Source organism: Dama dama, chromosome 27 (assembly GCF_033118175.1).
Source record: "Dama dama isolate Ldn47 chromosome 27, ASM3311817v1, whole genome shotgun sequence".
Taxonomy (NCBI): domain Eukaryota; kingdom Metazoa; phylum Chordata; class Mammalia; order Artiodactyla; family Cervidae; genus Dama; species Dama dama.
This window is the reverse complement of record NC_083707.1, coordinates 56053492-56070705: the sequence shown is the minus strand read 5'-3', so window position 1 is coordinate 56070705 and position 17214 is coordinate 56053492. Positions and strand designations below refer to the sequence as shown.

The window sequence follows — 17214 nt, the reverse complement described above, 5'->3', positions numbered from 1 at the left end:
AACCACCATAGAACACTCAATGTCAAATAACTATAAAGGACTCTGTCTTCTATTGGGTTTCTCTACTCTGGCTACAGATGAAAATTACATAAGATGCTTAAAAAAAAAAAACAACACAGATGTCCAAATCTCACCTCTGACTTTTTGAATAGGAACTCCAGGGTAAGGCTCAGACACATGCATTTTCAAAACACTCCAGATATGATTTTAGTGCACAGCTAGAGTGAGAATTAGAGTTCTGAACACCAAAGATACGCTGGCAATGCAAGCCAAGTAGCCTCTGGAACCAGGATAATTTTTCAAGGGAAAATTACCAACGAGAAGGAGCAGTAAAGAACAGGAACTGCTGACTGAGGACAGTGAGAAGAGCGAATGAGGTGGACAGTGGGGGAAGCAGCCAGGCAGGGGGGCAGGTTCTCTTTCAGATGCCAGGAAGGCTGAGTTACACACGAGGAAAAGTAAACAGAAATGCAATCTCTGCAAGCACAGCAGCATCTCAGCAGCATGGTCTGAGGACTTTTATGTGACCAGGGAAAAGGCCCATTTTTTTTTGGTCATTGCTTATCCTTGCAAATGACACGATGCTTTCCTCATCATCATTGCTGCTTTTTTTCACAACTTGCCACTATTGTTAGTTTTGTTAGTAACTGCAATTCAGTGACTTTGTCCCAATTTTGCTGATAACACATCTGAGATTTGGCTTAACTTTCTCACCATAAGATGTCAGAAATAAAATTCACTATAACAACTCCAATGAAGATTAATGTAGTCACTAAATAAAACATGCATGGTTAGAAAGCAAAGTATTCAGGGAATCATTTTGACAACAGTAGACCACAACCAACTAAAATCAAGCATAGCACCAGAAGATTATTAATATAAAACTCTAAATATAGGCTTCACAGAATTAAGGTATTGCTGAGACAGCATCAAATTGAGGCTTCCAATTTGTGGTATTACAGCTGAACTAATCAAGAGGGACACAAGTCTATTCTGCTTTTAAAAATCATAGTAACACAGGAGCCATTTATTCCAACAAACTTGTGGGGTTCTTAACTGTTTATTTTAATGACTTTCTCTTGAGAATCGAATGCAATCTGAATCTTTTTTCCAGAACAGAAATGCAAGTGCACATAAACAGCATTTTCCAGGTAACATCATGATGCCATTCACCTTGGCCAGCAGAAGAACCCTGGATTTGACCCTGGATTTGCAGATTTCCTAAAGACGCACTATGGGGAAATGTTCATTTTCTTCCTCTAAGTTTTTCACCCCTTAGATGTGACCTGTTCATAAGTATGGAGACGTGGATTGTGAACATGATTATCTCTCTATAGCACCAGCACATCCCTAAATGAACGACGCAACAGTGCACCTGTTTCCAGGCTCACTGGGGCTCACTGACGTGCCCGCCCCTTTTCTGTACGGCCCCATTTCTGAATCGCGGTTGTTTATGAGACGGGACAACTGTGTGAAATGGTGAACACACAGATCCAGATTTGGAGGACAGGTGTTCAAGTCCAGGCTTGATGCTTTTTTAGCAGTACGAGGTTAAAACATTTGACCTGTGCCTCCACTGTTTGTAAGAAGAAAGTGAAATTCAACTTCAGCAATCCTGAGTGAGTACTGAGCAGAGCTTCAGGGTTCTCATCTGATAAATGGTAACAGCATGTAACTGACATGTTTAGAAGATTAAATAAGATAATACACATGAAGAACATAGCAAAATACCCTGGCACAGAGTGAATGCTCAATCGACTCTTATTAGTGTACCTCATATTGGATAAAATATCTATCTTACAGGGTAACAAGAGACGCATGTGGACTTAGAATAAACACTGTGTTAGGTAAACGGTGGTGCCTGTGGAAGGAGGGGGTGCTGGGACACAGGAGTGAGTGACGTGCTGAGCGAAAGCCAGGAGAGGCGGCCCCTCCTCCCCTCGGCGATAGATGCACTCCCCAGGCTCTTGGGGGTGCTCCTGGCTGCAAAGTATCGGCTGATTCCCTCTGTGGGATTTGCCCCAGGATGAAGAGAGCTGCCCACCCAAAGTCACACCCCTTCTTCAGGGCACCCCTGATTCAATGACTGAATGACCTGGAGGTGTAAAGGCTGAGCCCTCTGGCCCACTTTAGGACAAGTCTGAAGTCTATCCCAGCTCCAGAGTTCTGAAGAGCAACTGAAGCTTTCTAGGCAATTGAAATGCAATTCGCCTGCTCCCTCTGCCCAGTTTGTGTCTCTCCTTAAAGGTACTGATCCCCAGGAGAGTTCCACACACAGGTGTGTCTCAGAGCTGGCTGCCTCAGGAAATGGCTTATGATACCTGCCCAAAGTCAGCAAGCCAATGAGAGACCAAAACGGGCTCTGCTACAGACGTGCCAGCATCATTCCACAAGGAACGATCCAGAAGGGTGGGGTGGGGAGGGAGTGGGCGGGAGGCTCGGGAGGGAGGGGGCGTGGGTGCGCCTGCGGCTGATTCTTGTTCACAGAAAACTTCAAAATTCCGTAAAGCAAATATCCTTCAGTTAAAAAAATTAAGTGGCAAAGAAAAAAGTTTCGAACAAAATATCTGACATTATAAACAGAGCTGTTTTAAAGAACTCTTTTATAAAAACATTTGTGCTTTGATTTATAAATGGAGAAATAACATATCATTTTAACCAAATTAGATGACTTTAACTGTAACTTATTTGTATTTATTCTAATTTGTGTAAGGAATATGACTATCAATAAATCTCCCTTACCTTCTTTACTCAGAAAAAAAAAAAAAAAAAAAATGAGCAGAAGAGACCAAGTGAAAGGATGAACCAAAAGACCTATACGGTAACATAAATGATTCCCTAAAATATTCTAATCACGTCTCATATGTGGAGCAGAATAAAAATGAAGGAAGATCCCTATTGAAGTTGAGCTGATGAGACACAAGAAAGCAATCATTCCTACTTAGAGCAGAAAACAGGAAGGTGAAGGAAGAGGGGAATTTCCTGGGATGCTTTCCATTTCACTTCAGAAGTAGAGACCAACTGGATCAAAAGGGGCTTCAAAGATAGACAGCTTCTGCCCTTTATTTTATACAAGCAGAAACTGCAACCTAGAGGGTCACTTTGCTCCCCAAGGGTACAAAGTCACAGAGGAGCCTGGTCTAGAACTCAATCTCCAGTCTTTCAGCTTTGTCTTAAATATGTGATTCTGATACTTTATGTAAAGTGTAACCCCCACAAAAAATTCATACATATTCCAGCATAAGTATAAAATGTGTAATAGGAACTTCCCTGATGGTCCAACAGCTAAGACTCCACATACCCAAAGCAAGGGGCCCAAGTTCGATCCCTGGTCAGGGAACTGGCACCCACAGGCCACGACCGGCGATCCCGCGTGCCAGAATGGAGATTCAAGACCTCATGTGCTACAACTAAGGCCCGGTGCAGCCAAGTAAAAAACAAATAATAAACAAACAGATATTTTGAAAAATTAACCAATCTAAGGCAGAATTGGAAATTTTTTTAAATATAAAAACAAAAAAATAAAATGTACTATACAACTATGTATAACTTTTGAATTAGGCATCAGTGTCTCTCCCTGCCCTCCCCACCAATGTGGATGACTGGAATTTGACTACATTACAGGTTTTCACAGAATGGCTTTACAAGGAAGGTTAGAACTCCAGCAATTAAAGTTCATCAAATATTGTATCTTAATGCCCTTATCTCAGAATGAGGGCAATAATTACTATCTCATTCAATAGGATGCCATAAAGACTAAATATTTAATAGTAGCAATACATTTTAAATGCCATATAAACAAATACCATAGCAATACACATAGCAACTTCTAGCAGGTTAACATTACGCAGAACTGATTGAAAAGAGCCCAAGTAAGACATAGGAACATTTAGACACCTGACTGTTTCCAATCAAGAGAGCAAGATTTAAACTGATAAACCTAAAGTTTAATCAAGACATTCCAATTCTTAAAAATCCCTGTGTTAGGCAAATCTACCACCAAGAAATCTAAGACTTTGGGGAAAAAATAGGGGAATGGGATAGAAGTTAAAAGAAACTCATGATTATCGTTAAAGTACTTTTAAATCATTAAAATAGAATATGACAACCATAATATGTAAGGAAATACCACAGACATTTTATAGATTTTGAACTTGTTCCAGTAAGTACTATATCATTCATTTTTATATATGATTTCTGCTTTCTAGAAACCTCTGAGAATCTCTCTGTCCTTTGCTACAATGAAGTAATTATAAATATTATTTGCTAAGAATCACTACCTTCTGTCCTTTCCACATTTGCACTCTTTATCCAAAGTGCTCAAAGAACAAGTTTGGTTTTTAAAGACTTCACTGTTTTAAATGTTTGGGTAAATTTTACTTCCCTTGCTTGTAAAGTGGAGGCGGCCCCAAGCAAAAGCCCCTCTGAAGCAGAGCTCAGCCCAGTCTCCCTCATGTCAGAATTAGGCTTTGGGACCCCTTGGCAGGGAGTTCAAGTTTAGCTCCCTGAATTTTAACAAATCAAAGAGCAGTACTAAGACCCTTCCATTCCTTTATCAATTCCCAGGGCTCCTTTGAAAAATCTCCATTTCTACTGTGCTTTTTAAAAATTATCTACTTCACCTAACCTATTCTGTCTTTATCTAGTTACATTAGTAACAATTTACAGATGAAACTATAAGCCAAGAGAAAAGACACACAGAAGCAAATTCATGAATATCAGAATTCTGAATAAAGATAAATTGTGATTAGTAAGCAGATAGCTAAGATAATGTGGTGTAAACCAATCTGCCTCTGTGTGCTCAGTCGCTAAGTAGAGTCCTACTTTTCTGCGACCCCATGGACTGTAGCCCACCATGCCCCTCTGTCCGTGGGGTTTCCAGGCAAGAATACGGGAGAGGGTTATCATTTCCTTCTCCAGGGGATCTTTTCCAACCCAGGGATCGAACGCACGTCTCCTGCGTTGGCAGGTGGATTCTTTAACACTGAGCCACCTGGGAAGCCAAACTAATCTGCCTAACAACCAACTATTGGCTTGGGTGAAATCAGTCAGTGACTCATTGATTCATAATGCTCCTACATTTATACACAGATACTAAGATATCTGGCATCACCAACTCAAGGGACATGAGTTTGAGCAAGCTCTGGGAAATAGTGAAGGATAGGGAAGCCTGGCGTGCTGCAGTCCATGGGGTCACAAAGAATGAGACAGGACTAAGCAACTGAACAAGAACAACAGCTAAGATATAAAGCTGTATGAAAATTCCAGAGAAATAACATTATGTTCACTTTCCTTGCAGAAAAATCTACAAATGAATACTGTGGAGGTATTATATAAAACATGTTTGACTAAATCAGCAGTCTTCAAAACAGGTAACCCCTTCAAAAGGGAGCATCTTAAGTCTTTTCAAGGAAAATATAGTTTTGTAAGCACACATAGTCTTAGGACATAGATAGTTTAAAGGAATTGATTTTTGGATGCTAAATATGCAAATTAACACCTTCCCTAAAACATTGAGGGTAGAAATTTTCTCTCTTCGAGGAAAATAATCAAGGATGTAAAATTTTTGACATTGAAAATTTGCCATGAAATTTTTTTTAATGGATGATGATGGCAGATATGAAATAGTTATGCCAAATATTCTATTGAATTAATTTAAAAGAACGATAGTTTCATTTTTAAATGCCAATATTCACAATATCCACAAAATTTTATCTTTTGAAAATGTTTAAACTTATTATTAAAAAGTTTTAGCTGTCGATACAAAACTGTGCAAGAGATTAGACATTTCTTGATATCCATTAGACAGATGGTGAGCAAAAAAGTTTGAAAGCCACCAGACTAAATCATGTCAAGATTTCATTAATCTCTAATATTCAAATATCAAGATTCTAAACAAGGTGCTATATATATAAGCCCTACTCTGTCTAGAGTGACACAGAGAGGTTGAGTCTATTAAAGAACCCTAGGGGTGCAGGTGAGATTTGAGCAGGGTTTTATGAAAGGAAAACAGGAAACCTGAAAAACCCAGGAAAAGATGAAGAGGCCCCTGCAGGAGAGGGAAGCACACGTGGCCGGGCAGAAAACGGAGAGACCGGGAGCTCTCAGGTCACGAGAAACTCGGGCTCAAATTCAGGTTTTCCTACACTTTGGCTGAGCCAGTTTGAAGAAATCTTTATTTCTATTTTGAAGATCAAATAAAGAGATAGGAAAGAAAGTGCTTTTTAAATTACAAACTAACAGCACTTGTTAGCCATTAAGCCCTTTTCAACCAGAAACCATGAGCAGCGGCAGTTTACACCCTGGCCGCAAGCAAGGGCTCTGGAACCGGCAGACTGTGCTGGGAGAAAAGCTGCCAGTTCTCGGGGGGACTATCTCAGCCCGGATGCGAAGGGGCGGGCAGGCAACCCAGTCTAAAACAGGGCTTTAACAGTAAAGCTACCAACGGGGCTCCTTGGTTTCTCGGAAAGAGTATGTGACAATGATCCAACGAACTTCTTGGCCAACAAAGTAGCATATATTTTTTCCCCTTGCTTAAATGTCAAAACTCCAAAAGAACACATTGCAATTTATGCTACAAAGAATATCTTGATGTATTTGGTAAGTTATATTTGGTGGTTAAGGTGGTACATTTATTAGAAATGATTCTGCATTGCGGTAGGAATATTCTGACCTTCAACTAAGGGCGTTCTGACACTAGGGTATCAAAGGCCTCATTATAAAATACCCTGACCGATTACTAACATACCAAACACAGAACCAAAAGCAGCAATATGAGACAAACCCTTTAAGTGCTGACGTTTTTAGTCTTTTGAAAACTGTTACTGGAATATTTTTTAAATTACAGAAGTAACTCATAGTTCCTCATTCATGATCTTTAAAACATATATTTTATATATATATAAATACATATTTATATATAAAATACATACAAATATATATATATAAATGCAGACATATATATTCATATATATATGTATGTATATAAAAGACAAAGCTGGTCTTCCACACCTACCCCTGACTTTTCAAACCTTGTTCATGACAAGATGCATAGTTTTTCAGAAATTATTTTAGAAGTTAGAAGTTTTGGTTAAAGTCTTGACCAAAATGTGGAAACACAAAGCTCAGAAATGTGTTATTTTAAGAAAAGCATTTACAAGCCCATGTTTTAACTTTTAAAAAGTCCCAGAACTGTAACTACAGGGTAATGTGCCTAATAGATTTTACTGCTTTCCAATTTAATTTAAGCATTATACTTGTGCTAAAGCTCAGGCTATGTTCGCTACGCTAAGACACTCTCAACCCACAGCGCACACTGAGAAGCACAGACCAGAGTTGGGGTTTCTTAACTTACAAGTATGTCTGGCCAGTGAGTAGTTGGATCCACCACTAGTCAAACCAAATCCTTCAGGAATCTGACTAGAGCTGCGAGGTCTGGTCAACAGTTTAGGAGGTTCAATTTCAGCACCAAATTCAGCTCCTATTACTCCTAGTAAAACAATAGCAGTGGCTTGCTTCCGTCTTTCCTCATAAGATGTGGAAATTTTTTTCATTTGTGGGACACTTGATAAGCAACCTGGAAACCAAAACACATGAACAGAAATTAAAAGACTGTCAGTACACACGATAAAAACATTCAAGACCGGCCATCCCCGAATGAACTGTCTTTCCAGTGAGCGGCACTGAAACAACTGGCCATCCATGTGCAGAATGGACCTGGGTTTCCACCCCCATGACATAAAAAAACGAGCTCAAAATCGATCACAGCCCCCAATACGGAACTAAAACTGAATGACTTGCAGAAAAAATAAAGATGAATATTTTCATGATTTGGGGTTAGGCAATGATTTCTTGGATATTATAGCAAAACATGAGGAATTTGGTAAATGTTTTCGAATTGAACTTCAATATTAAACACTTCTGAGCTTCCAATAACATAATCAGGAAAGTAAAAAGAAAGCGCAGACTGAGAGAAAATATTGTCAAATTATAAATCTAATAAGAGACTGTACCCAGAATACCTAAGGACCTCTTCTGACAACTCTATATTAAGAAAACCCAACTTTTAAAATGAGCAACTAATTTAAACAGACACTTCTCCAAAGATATATGAATGGCCAATATGCACATTAAAGCTACTCAACATCATTGGTCATTAGGAAAATGCAAATGAAAACCTCAGTGAGACACCATTTTACATCCATTAGAATGGCTACACTTAAAACGATAGACCATAACATGTATTGTTGAGCCTGTACAAACATTGAAACTCTCATGCATTCTTGGTGAGAATGTAAAATGATACAACTACTTTAGAAGATAGTTTGGTAGTTAGAGTTATAATATATGGCCCAGCAATCCCACTCCTAGGTATCTACCCAAGGGGAGTGAAAACAAATGTACATATATAAAGACTTGTATGTGAAAGTGCAGGCTTCCCTGGTGGCCCAGTGGTAAAGAATCTGCCTGCCAATTCAGGAGATGCAGGAGATGTGGGTTCCATCCCTAGGTTAGGAAGATCCCCTCAAGTAGGAAATGGCAACCGACTTCAGTATTCTTGCCTGGAAAATTCCATGAACAGAGAAGCCTGGTGGGGTGCAGTCTATGCGGTTGCAAAGAGTCGGATACAACTGAGCAACTGAGTGTGCACAATGATTGTCTACAACAGCATTACCCATAAGAGCCAAAAAATAGAAACAACATAAGTCCATCAATTGTTAAACAGCTAAACAAAATGTGCTACATTCATCCAATAAAATATTATTCAGCAAAAGAAACAAATGAAACATTAATACATGGTGCAATATGGATGTAAATACATGTACACAACCAACTTTATAAAATCCTAATATTTTCCATAGGAGTTTCAGATTTTTAAAAATAACTAATGTGGATACAGCTGAAGTCTATTATGGGTTGTGTCTTGACTTTACTACACCTCTCTCTTATCCCAGAGGTCACCATGATTCTGACCTTATCAAATTTTTTTTTATCTATTATATAATCATATCAATGTTACCTGAATTGTACACTTTCTTGCCTTGAACCATGCTTGCATTCCATCCATAAACTCTGGGTATATGCATGAATGAAAACCAGTAGGTAGGTAGGTAGGTAGGTAGGTAGGTAGGTAGGTAGGTAGGTAGGTAGGTAAACAGGCCAACAGACAAACTCTGAACTAAATTTGCTCACAGAGTTTTTTGAGGGTATGTCCATGGCTAAGACTGAACTATTATTTTCTTTCCATGTACTATTCCTGTTGGCTCTTGGTAGCAATATAATACAAGCCTCCAAAACTGGGTTAACTTTTACTCCCCAGTACTCTGAAAACAGAGAGTCACTGAAGTTAGATGAATTATTTACAGTTATCAGGGCCTCCGGGCTTCCCTGGCGGCTCAGATGGTAAAGAATCTGCCTGCAATGCAAGAGACTCGGGGTTCAATCCACGGGTCAGGAAGATCCCCTGGAGAAAGGAAAGGCTACTCGCTCCAGTATTCTTGCCTGGAAGATCTCATGGACAGAGGAGCCTGGTGGGCGACAACTGAGGGGGTCGCAAAGAGTCGGACACAACTGAGGGACTACCGCTAACAGCACCTGTGTCTCAGGATGACCCTCTTCTGGAGTCAGGAAGCAGCAGAAGCCGGGGTGGGGAAGGTGTAGGGTGGAGGAAAGAATATTTTTGTTGTTGTTAGGAATTCATTTTCTGGAATAACTATTTGGTTTGATTTTCTATTAAACTCTTGAATCATTTCAGATAGCTTACCGTTTTAGAATTATCCCTTTCATCCAAGTTTTTAAGTGTGTTGGTCTGAAGTTATTTAAACTGTTCTCCATGGTTTAAAAGATCTCACTTGTATCAGTTGCTATGAATTCTTATCAGCATTGTTTACTTGTGCCCAGTTGCTCAGTCGTGTCTGACTCTTTGCAACCCCGGGACTGTAGCCCGCCAGGCTCCTCTGTGCATAGCATTTTCCAGGCAAGAACGCTGAAGTGGGTTGCCACTTTCTACTCCAGGGGAAGGGGACTTTCCTGACCCAGGGACTGAACCCACATTTCTTGCACCTCCCATACTGGCAGGTGGATTTTTTGTTTGTTTGTTTGTTTGACCACTAGGGCCACCTGGGAAGCGTGCTGTTTACTTGCGCCTTCTCTAATATTATTTTCCCTGCCCTCTTGATCAGTTCTTCTAGAAATACACTATCAGATTTCCCAAAATACTCTGGTTTTGATCTTACTGTTTCATTGCTTTCTATTTCACTCATTTCTGCTGTTACTTTTACCCTCTCTCCTTCATCCCACTTTCTTTAGGTTTTCTATTCTTTCTTTTCTTTTCTTTTTTCCTAGGTTCCCAGATTGAATGCAACTCACTTCATTATTTTCTATTATGTTTAACAGAGGGAGTCACATAGTAAGCATCCATTTTCCTCCTCTCCTTTAATAATACAACCTCGATTTTGACTGAGTAGCAATGTACTCATATTCTTTCAATATTCTTGCAGGAACTGAGAAAGCCTGGCATTACATATTTTAAGTTCTCCTCGCTGAGAGGGGCCAAAGCCTGCTTCTGAAGGGCAGCTAATCGTTTCAGTCGAGTTTACTGCATTTCTATTCTGTTACTTGTCCACAAAGACATCTGTCTTTCTTGAGCCTAATTATGCCTTGTTGGTTTTCTATCTGAATATTTTATCCATCATAGCTATATATGGGGTACAGAGGGATTTCAAAGGCAAACTTCTGGAGCCATCTCGATTGGAGGTCAGCTTTCTGTCTTTCTAATTTTAACCCATCCAGTTTTTCTGGTCTCTTTCAGCCCACTGTTCTATACATTAACTAAACCAATACAATGAAGGGCCCTCGGAGCAGTTTGGCAACTAAGAAATTAGCAGCAGGAACTTCAGAATACTTGCAGACATCTTTATTTTGTCTCTGTGGGTCTTCTTCCTTTGTTATTCTATACTACCGCAAGGAAGACACGGAGATGACAACAGGGAGGGTTTACGGAGCACCAAACACAAGCCGCCTTTGTACAGCAACCTGAAGAATTTTAATGTTAGGCTACTGGAAAGCCGTCAAACAGTTCTGTATAAGCTGGCGTCATGAGATTCCTGGTCAGGGAGATCACGATAGCAGTAGCATGGAAGGTGATGGTGGTGGTGCTTTAGTCGCTAAGTCGTGTCCGACTCACTGCGACCCCATGGACTCCTGCGAGGCTCCTCTGTCCGTGAGATTTCCCAGGCAAGAATACTGGAATGGGTTGCTCTTTCCTTCTCCACTGGAATTTCCTGACCCAGGGATCGAACCTGGGTCTCTCTCGCATTACAGGCGGTCTCCTGTATTGTAAGTGGATTCTTTACCAACTGAGCCACCAGGGAGGCCCCAGGATGGGAAGGTAGATTGGGAGGTAAAACAAGATTGGTGTCAAGTAGAATCAAACGATGGCTGATGCAACGATCAAGTGGAGGAGAGTGAGTAGCAGTGTTGGCAGAATTCACAATCCATCCCATCAGCTAACCATTCATTGCATGAGAATGGAGGATCTAGTGTCTGCATGGCATTATGCAAATGTGAACTAATGAATTGATATGGGAAGAATTAAGATAAATGAATAGGGATGAGAAAAGCAAAGTCCCCATCCCCACTGAACTTAAAGGCGACTAAACAGGAATTACAAGTGTAACGGTGACAAAACCAGTAGGAACTTCATGGTCTAAGAGAACAGTATGTGTAAGAACCTAAAGCGTACAAGAATTTGCTGATTTCTACCTATTTGCAAGGATAGGTAACTGGGCGGGAACGCTGTACCTCGAGAAGAAAAAGGTAAAAAAATGAGCGCAAATCACAGACGACTCTACTGGTCATATTCCCATTGTTCAGTCCTTTGAACAATGGAACTTAGGGTTTTAGGAAACCACTCTGAGTGTGTATGAAGAATGCTGGATATGAGGTGATCAATAAAGAGGGTACTGTAGAAATCAAAGCGACAGGTTAAGGTTGGTTTGCTGTTGAGATGTTAAATAGGAGATGCAGAGATGTGGATGGCTTCCAGATCCATGGTGAGCTCTGGGTAGTTGATGGAAAACACTGCAGAAAGATATTAGATATCATGCTCTGAATTCATTTAAAAATCCAAATTAACTGAAACAAAAGTAAAACAAAATTTTTAAAGCCCCTGCAAGAGAGATAGGTCTGGTCTTTCTAGAAATTAAATTTAAAAAAAAAACAAAACAAAACACGCAACACTTAGAGCACAAAGCTTCTTAGAATACTTAAATTCCATTTATTTAGCTCTGCTGAAGGCAGAGTAGGATGTGGGCTGAATCTAAGAAATGGAAATGGCAAGACAGTATAAAGAATTTAAGAGTCGGAAAGGAATCATTGAGTAAGAGAGTGGCATTAAAGTACTTAAGGAAAAAAGGGGGATTAGTTATTAAGGTGGTAACATCAAAGAGTAGTTATTGTTTATTTGGAGTCCAAGAAAAGTTTGGTGCAATTGAGAACACAAAAGATTTGTTCCTGTCATTGTTACAGTTTCTTAGCTTCTGCATGTTACATTTTACTGTTTTTTCAAAAAAAAGTTAATTTAGGAAATTTGCCAATAAAGCATGTACAGAAAGACAAAATCTTATATATCTCTCTTATGCATGAGACAACAGAGAACAGATTTATCTTTAAAACTATTCTAATTTTTTCATATAAAATTTTATCATTTTCCTAATTTGCTTTATTTTGTTGTGGTGTATTGCAAATCATACACAGGCTGCTTTATGATAACATTCACCAATGTTACAAAATTGTAACTTCCAACACCATGTTAAGTCATATTTCATGAACATTTTTAATAAAAAGTCTCAATTATAAGGTTTAAAAATATTTTCATAATATAGCTATGTCTTCAAATCAGACACTATAGTACACATTTCTGTTTCTTCATGGATGTTTTTTCTGATTTTTTTTTAAGACAAAGAGGAAATGTTAGTAAAAATATTAGCATATGCATGTGAGTACAGATTCAAAGTATGACACTGATCTGTGATAGTTTATACTAACCAAAGGGGGAAGACACCCTAAAAGCTCAACCACAGTAAAAAGGAAGAGAAATCAATAATCCCTGCCTCTGGTGTTTAGAAGGATGAAAATGGACCCTAATTCCAGACAAAGTGATATGTAATAGTTTGATCATGTATACCTCAGTACATGCAATTAAAGCCAACTTTATTTCTGGGGAGGGACAGACAGGAGGAGTACAGCTGGGTGCCACGGCATCTAGATTCAAGGAGCACACATTTTATGCTCTGCATAGTCTTCTGAATCAGGAAGCCAGCCAAGCTCCCCTCCCCCCGAGTCTCAGCAAGAGCACGCTCCGTGACAATAGTCCAAAGGAAAGCTCTGTTCTGCCCTCGCGCTGATTGTTCTGTCAGCTGACCTCTGCAGAAGGGAATTGCTAACCGCTGCCCGGCTCCTCAGCTGACAAATGAATGATCGCGGCTCCATCTATTTTCACTATGGCTGCCTCTAGCCCAGGTGCTCAGACAGAGAGCCCGGTGTGACATCTTAGATCAAGATGAATTGGCACAAACTCCTGATCCAAGATTGTTTTATACCATTTAATTTAGTTTCTTCCCCTGCCTGGATGAGCACAGCTCTGGTTATGGATTTCTATTCTAATGTACTGAAGCAGGCCCAGAAAGAAGCCAATGAAGCAGCTGCCGGAGCAGGGGGCTGCGGGGATACTGATCAATAGGCAAGGCATTGACCCCAGCCGGTCAGCCTCCGCAGCGGCCGCGGCTCCGAGGGGCGGGGGCGCGAGGCACACATGGCCCGCTTCCATAGGAAACGAAACAACAGGGGCATTTGGAGGGCCCCACCTCCACCCCGGGCCCCCACCTTTGCTAGGCTCCTTTTGTTTAATTACCTCAATCTTGTCCTAACTCGCACTCCTCCAAGAGAAGGAATTGAGACTTTGGGGAAGTTTTGCTCATGTTCTTTCAAACCGCCCTGGGTATATTTTATTCTTTAGCTAGCAGCAAGAATCATAACAGGTGCCCTCTGCTAAGTGGCCAAAATAGGAAATCTTAATTAGCTGTCAAGTACCCCACTTGGTGTAATTTAAAGTTTGGCATTGGCACAGCCTCCTAAGAACGCTGTCCAACTGGCTGGGAACACTACTGATGCTGAAATTCCATGGTATGTAATTTTTATCAGCGCTCAGGTCTGAAAAGATGATAGCTCTTTGTTAACATGGACAGAAGTCTGGACAAGGGAGGGATCCCCTAAAAGAGACACTGACTGATTAGCAAATGTCTAAGGTGATAGAGGCCCATCTCCACTACTATTCTAACAACCACCTAACAATTTCTGATTCTTTAATTTTTTTCAAATTTGGAAACATTGAAAATCACTGGCTTTGCTTGTGTTTTCTTCTAAATAATACAAAATATACACAATTAACTGCAATGCTTTCCTACAAATAAACAACCAAATGGGAGATTCTGAGATATTAAAAAATAAAATAATTCTGCAAAAGTAGATCTTTCTACAGTTTCATTTGTCTCATGAAAATTTGGTGTTTTTTCACAGAGACATGGCTCCATTTAATCATGCTAAAGGGTGACATGGAGATCCATTTTCTTGACAGGACGGTTGATCACCCTATCACAGTAAGAAAATTAATACCTTCAACTAGCCCTGTGTGGAAAACAGAAGCTACATGCAATGGTAAAGGACATCAATGTTCTATATTTGAAGCTGCAAACAGAATACTTGTTCTGTGTGAAAATAATGTTTCCTCATTATTGGGTGGCTTTAAACAAAATATAAGCCTTTGATTTTATTAAAACAACCATTTAATTCATACAGTGTTCCTTAAAAGTACATAATTGTCTTTAGATTTAACATAATTGACTCTAGATTTCCAGAAGCAGGAGTAAACCCTTTCCTTACAGCTTAACTAGAACACAGGTAAAATATTTGAGAAGTTTAAGCTATTTAAAGGGCTGTGAGATATTGATTACTTCATTTAAAAAGCAGTCAGAGAGTGCAACTGAGAGGTCAAGATAAATTTAACAGTTTGAAGCACTTTACTAAATAACTCTAAAGATCATGTTAATTGGCTTTGTGCAGTTTCAGGGTAAAATTAATTTTATCCTAGCTTACAATAAAAGGATTAAAAGACATATTAAGTTCTTCAGTTTTAACTGGAATAGGAATCAATGGATTTGAATTAAGGCTAACGGCGGTTTTATGAGAGATGGTCTACCAGCAGACACTTTATATCTGCTATTAGCCATGTATTGATGGGGCGCTATTATTGTATTAGGTATTAAAACCTTTGAGAAGAAGATACCACCAATTACTACTCTGAGAATATACTTTAAGAATTGGGTGATTTGACCTGGAAAAACTGTACATCAAAAATTTGATTCTCTGTTTAGGGTTCAGTATCAGGTGCTTATTATAACTGACTTATCTATGTTACAATATCTATAATTCTAGTAAAAATTAATGAAATGATGCAGTTAAATTCAATAGAATTCACATCAAGAATGTAACTATATTTAAAACTATATCAAGAGCATATCAGTAGGGTTTTTTCAAACCAAAACATTACATCCAGATTAATTTTAGCATACTGATGTTATGTCAGAAATTCCTGGCAATAACAGAGTCCAAGTAACACTCATAATAATACAAATATATTCTGAATTTGATATAAATTTTAATATACTCTAAAACATCACTCTCAAAATTCAGAAATGTCTATTTATTATAATAAAATGAAAATACAATTAAAAATTTTTCTTCACTCTTTCATTATTTAATAATATGTTTGGAACTACATCATAGAAAAACAAATTGCTTTTACTATGCACTGCCTAGCAAAGCAAAAAATACAACTTGTAGTTATTAAGGTATATGTGTTATATATTAATAAGGGCTTTGTAAGCCTTTATGGGAATGATTGGGAAAAAGTAAACTGCAAGGTCTCACAGCAGAAAACTATTTAAAGGGCAGCAGGTAAAGACTATTTATAATACTAATTTGGATTAAGCTAGAATGTAGTTTCTGTTGTAGCTCTTTACAACTCTTTTGTTTGCAATAAACTGTATTTGCTAATATTAGGTTATGATTGATTATTAAAGAACAACAGTAAATTTAGCAAAGTGAACTTTGTTAATATCGGCAATCTTAAAGACAAAAGAACTTTCAGAATTGAGACATACGATTTACTATTTACAGTGTGCAGCTCTGCAAATATTACCCAATAAAATTATAAAAATTTTTTCTTTTTTCAGACAAGTAAAATATTCTTCTGAATTTTCATTTTTATCTGTTTCTCTTTTCTTAGTCCCAATGACATATTAAACATGATGTGGTATTGTTAACAGATATTATGAAAAACATAAAATTGTATATTAAGTAGAGTTTAAAACAGTACAGGACAATGAAACATGTCAAATGGAAATATATTTTAATATATTTCTGAACATAAACAAAAGAACCTAAGAAAAGCTAGATTTTCAAATGGAGTTGAGTGCTAACCGTTTCTGAGAGGTACTTCAATCAAAATAATTTCAACTTACTTCTGACTACTATCTAAATTGATATATCTACTTGCCTAATGTAATATTAATTTATTTTTAAGATATGCTTTTTAAATAATCATTATACAATGCTAATAAAAATGTTAATTTTATAATACATATACACATTGGAGTATATAATTATATGTACACACACAAGTATAGAACATTTTTAGCTTTAATGTCTTGATACCCTCAGCTAAAACTGTATTTTTGAGATTTTAAAATGAGTAATGTATGTTTTAAGTCATACTGAGAAAAATATTGGCCCTCAGTGGAATTTTTACAATTATAAATAAATTGTTCCCACACGTTTAGCCAGAATATTTTCCATAGCTACTGACTGCTATTCTTAGGGTTGCTTAAGACTGGATAAAGCACAGCACAAAAAAAACGTCAAATTTTACTCTATATGCAACTGTAATCTTCTAAATAAGCTTTATTAGCAATATTTTTAAATAAGCAAAAATCTTTTGTTATCTATTTTTAAGACAATTTGGTTTTAAAAAGGTATAGTATTCCAAAATTAGATTTCAGCTTTCCAGTATAACTACAGCTCTTAGCTGAATACTTCAAACATACATTTGTTAAGTGGGAACAGAAAAAGACATAGATTGGTAACATTCCAGCATGT

At 38.3% G+C, this 17214-nt stretch overlaps 1 protein-coding gene across 1 annotated transcript in view; it reads right to left on the bottom strand.

Moving 5' to 3' along the window:
- Positions 1-17214, bottom strand: part of WDR7 (WD repeat domain 7) — a 336383-nt gene that overhangs the window by 132388 nt on the left and 186781 nt on the right. The window contains exon 20 of the mRNA XM_061131100.1: positions 7355-7576. Coding sequence (XP_060987083.1) covers positions 7355-7576 — 222 coding nt within the window. The remainder of the gene's footprint in view (positions 1-7354; positions 7577-17214) is intronic.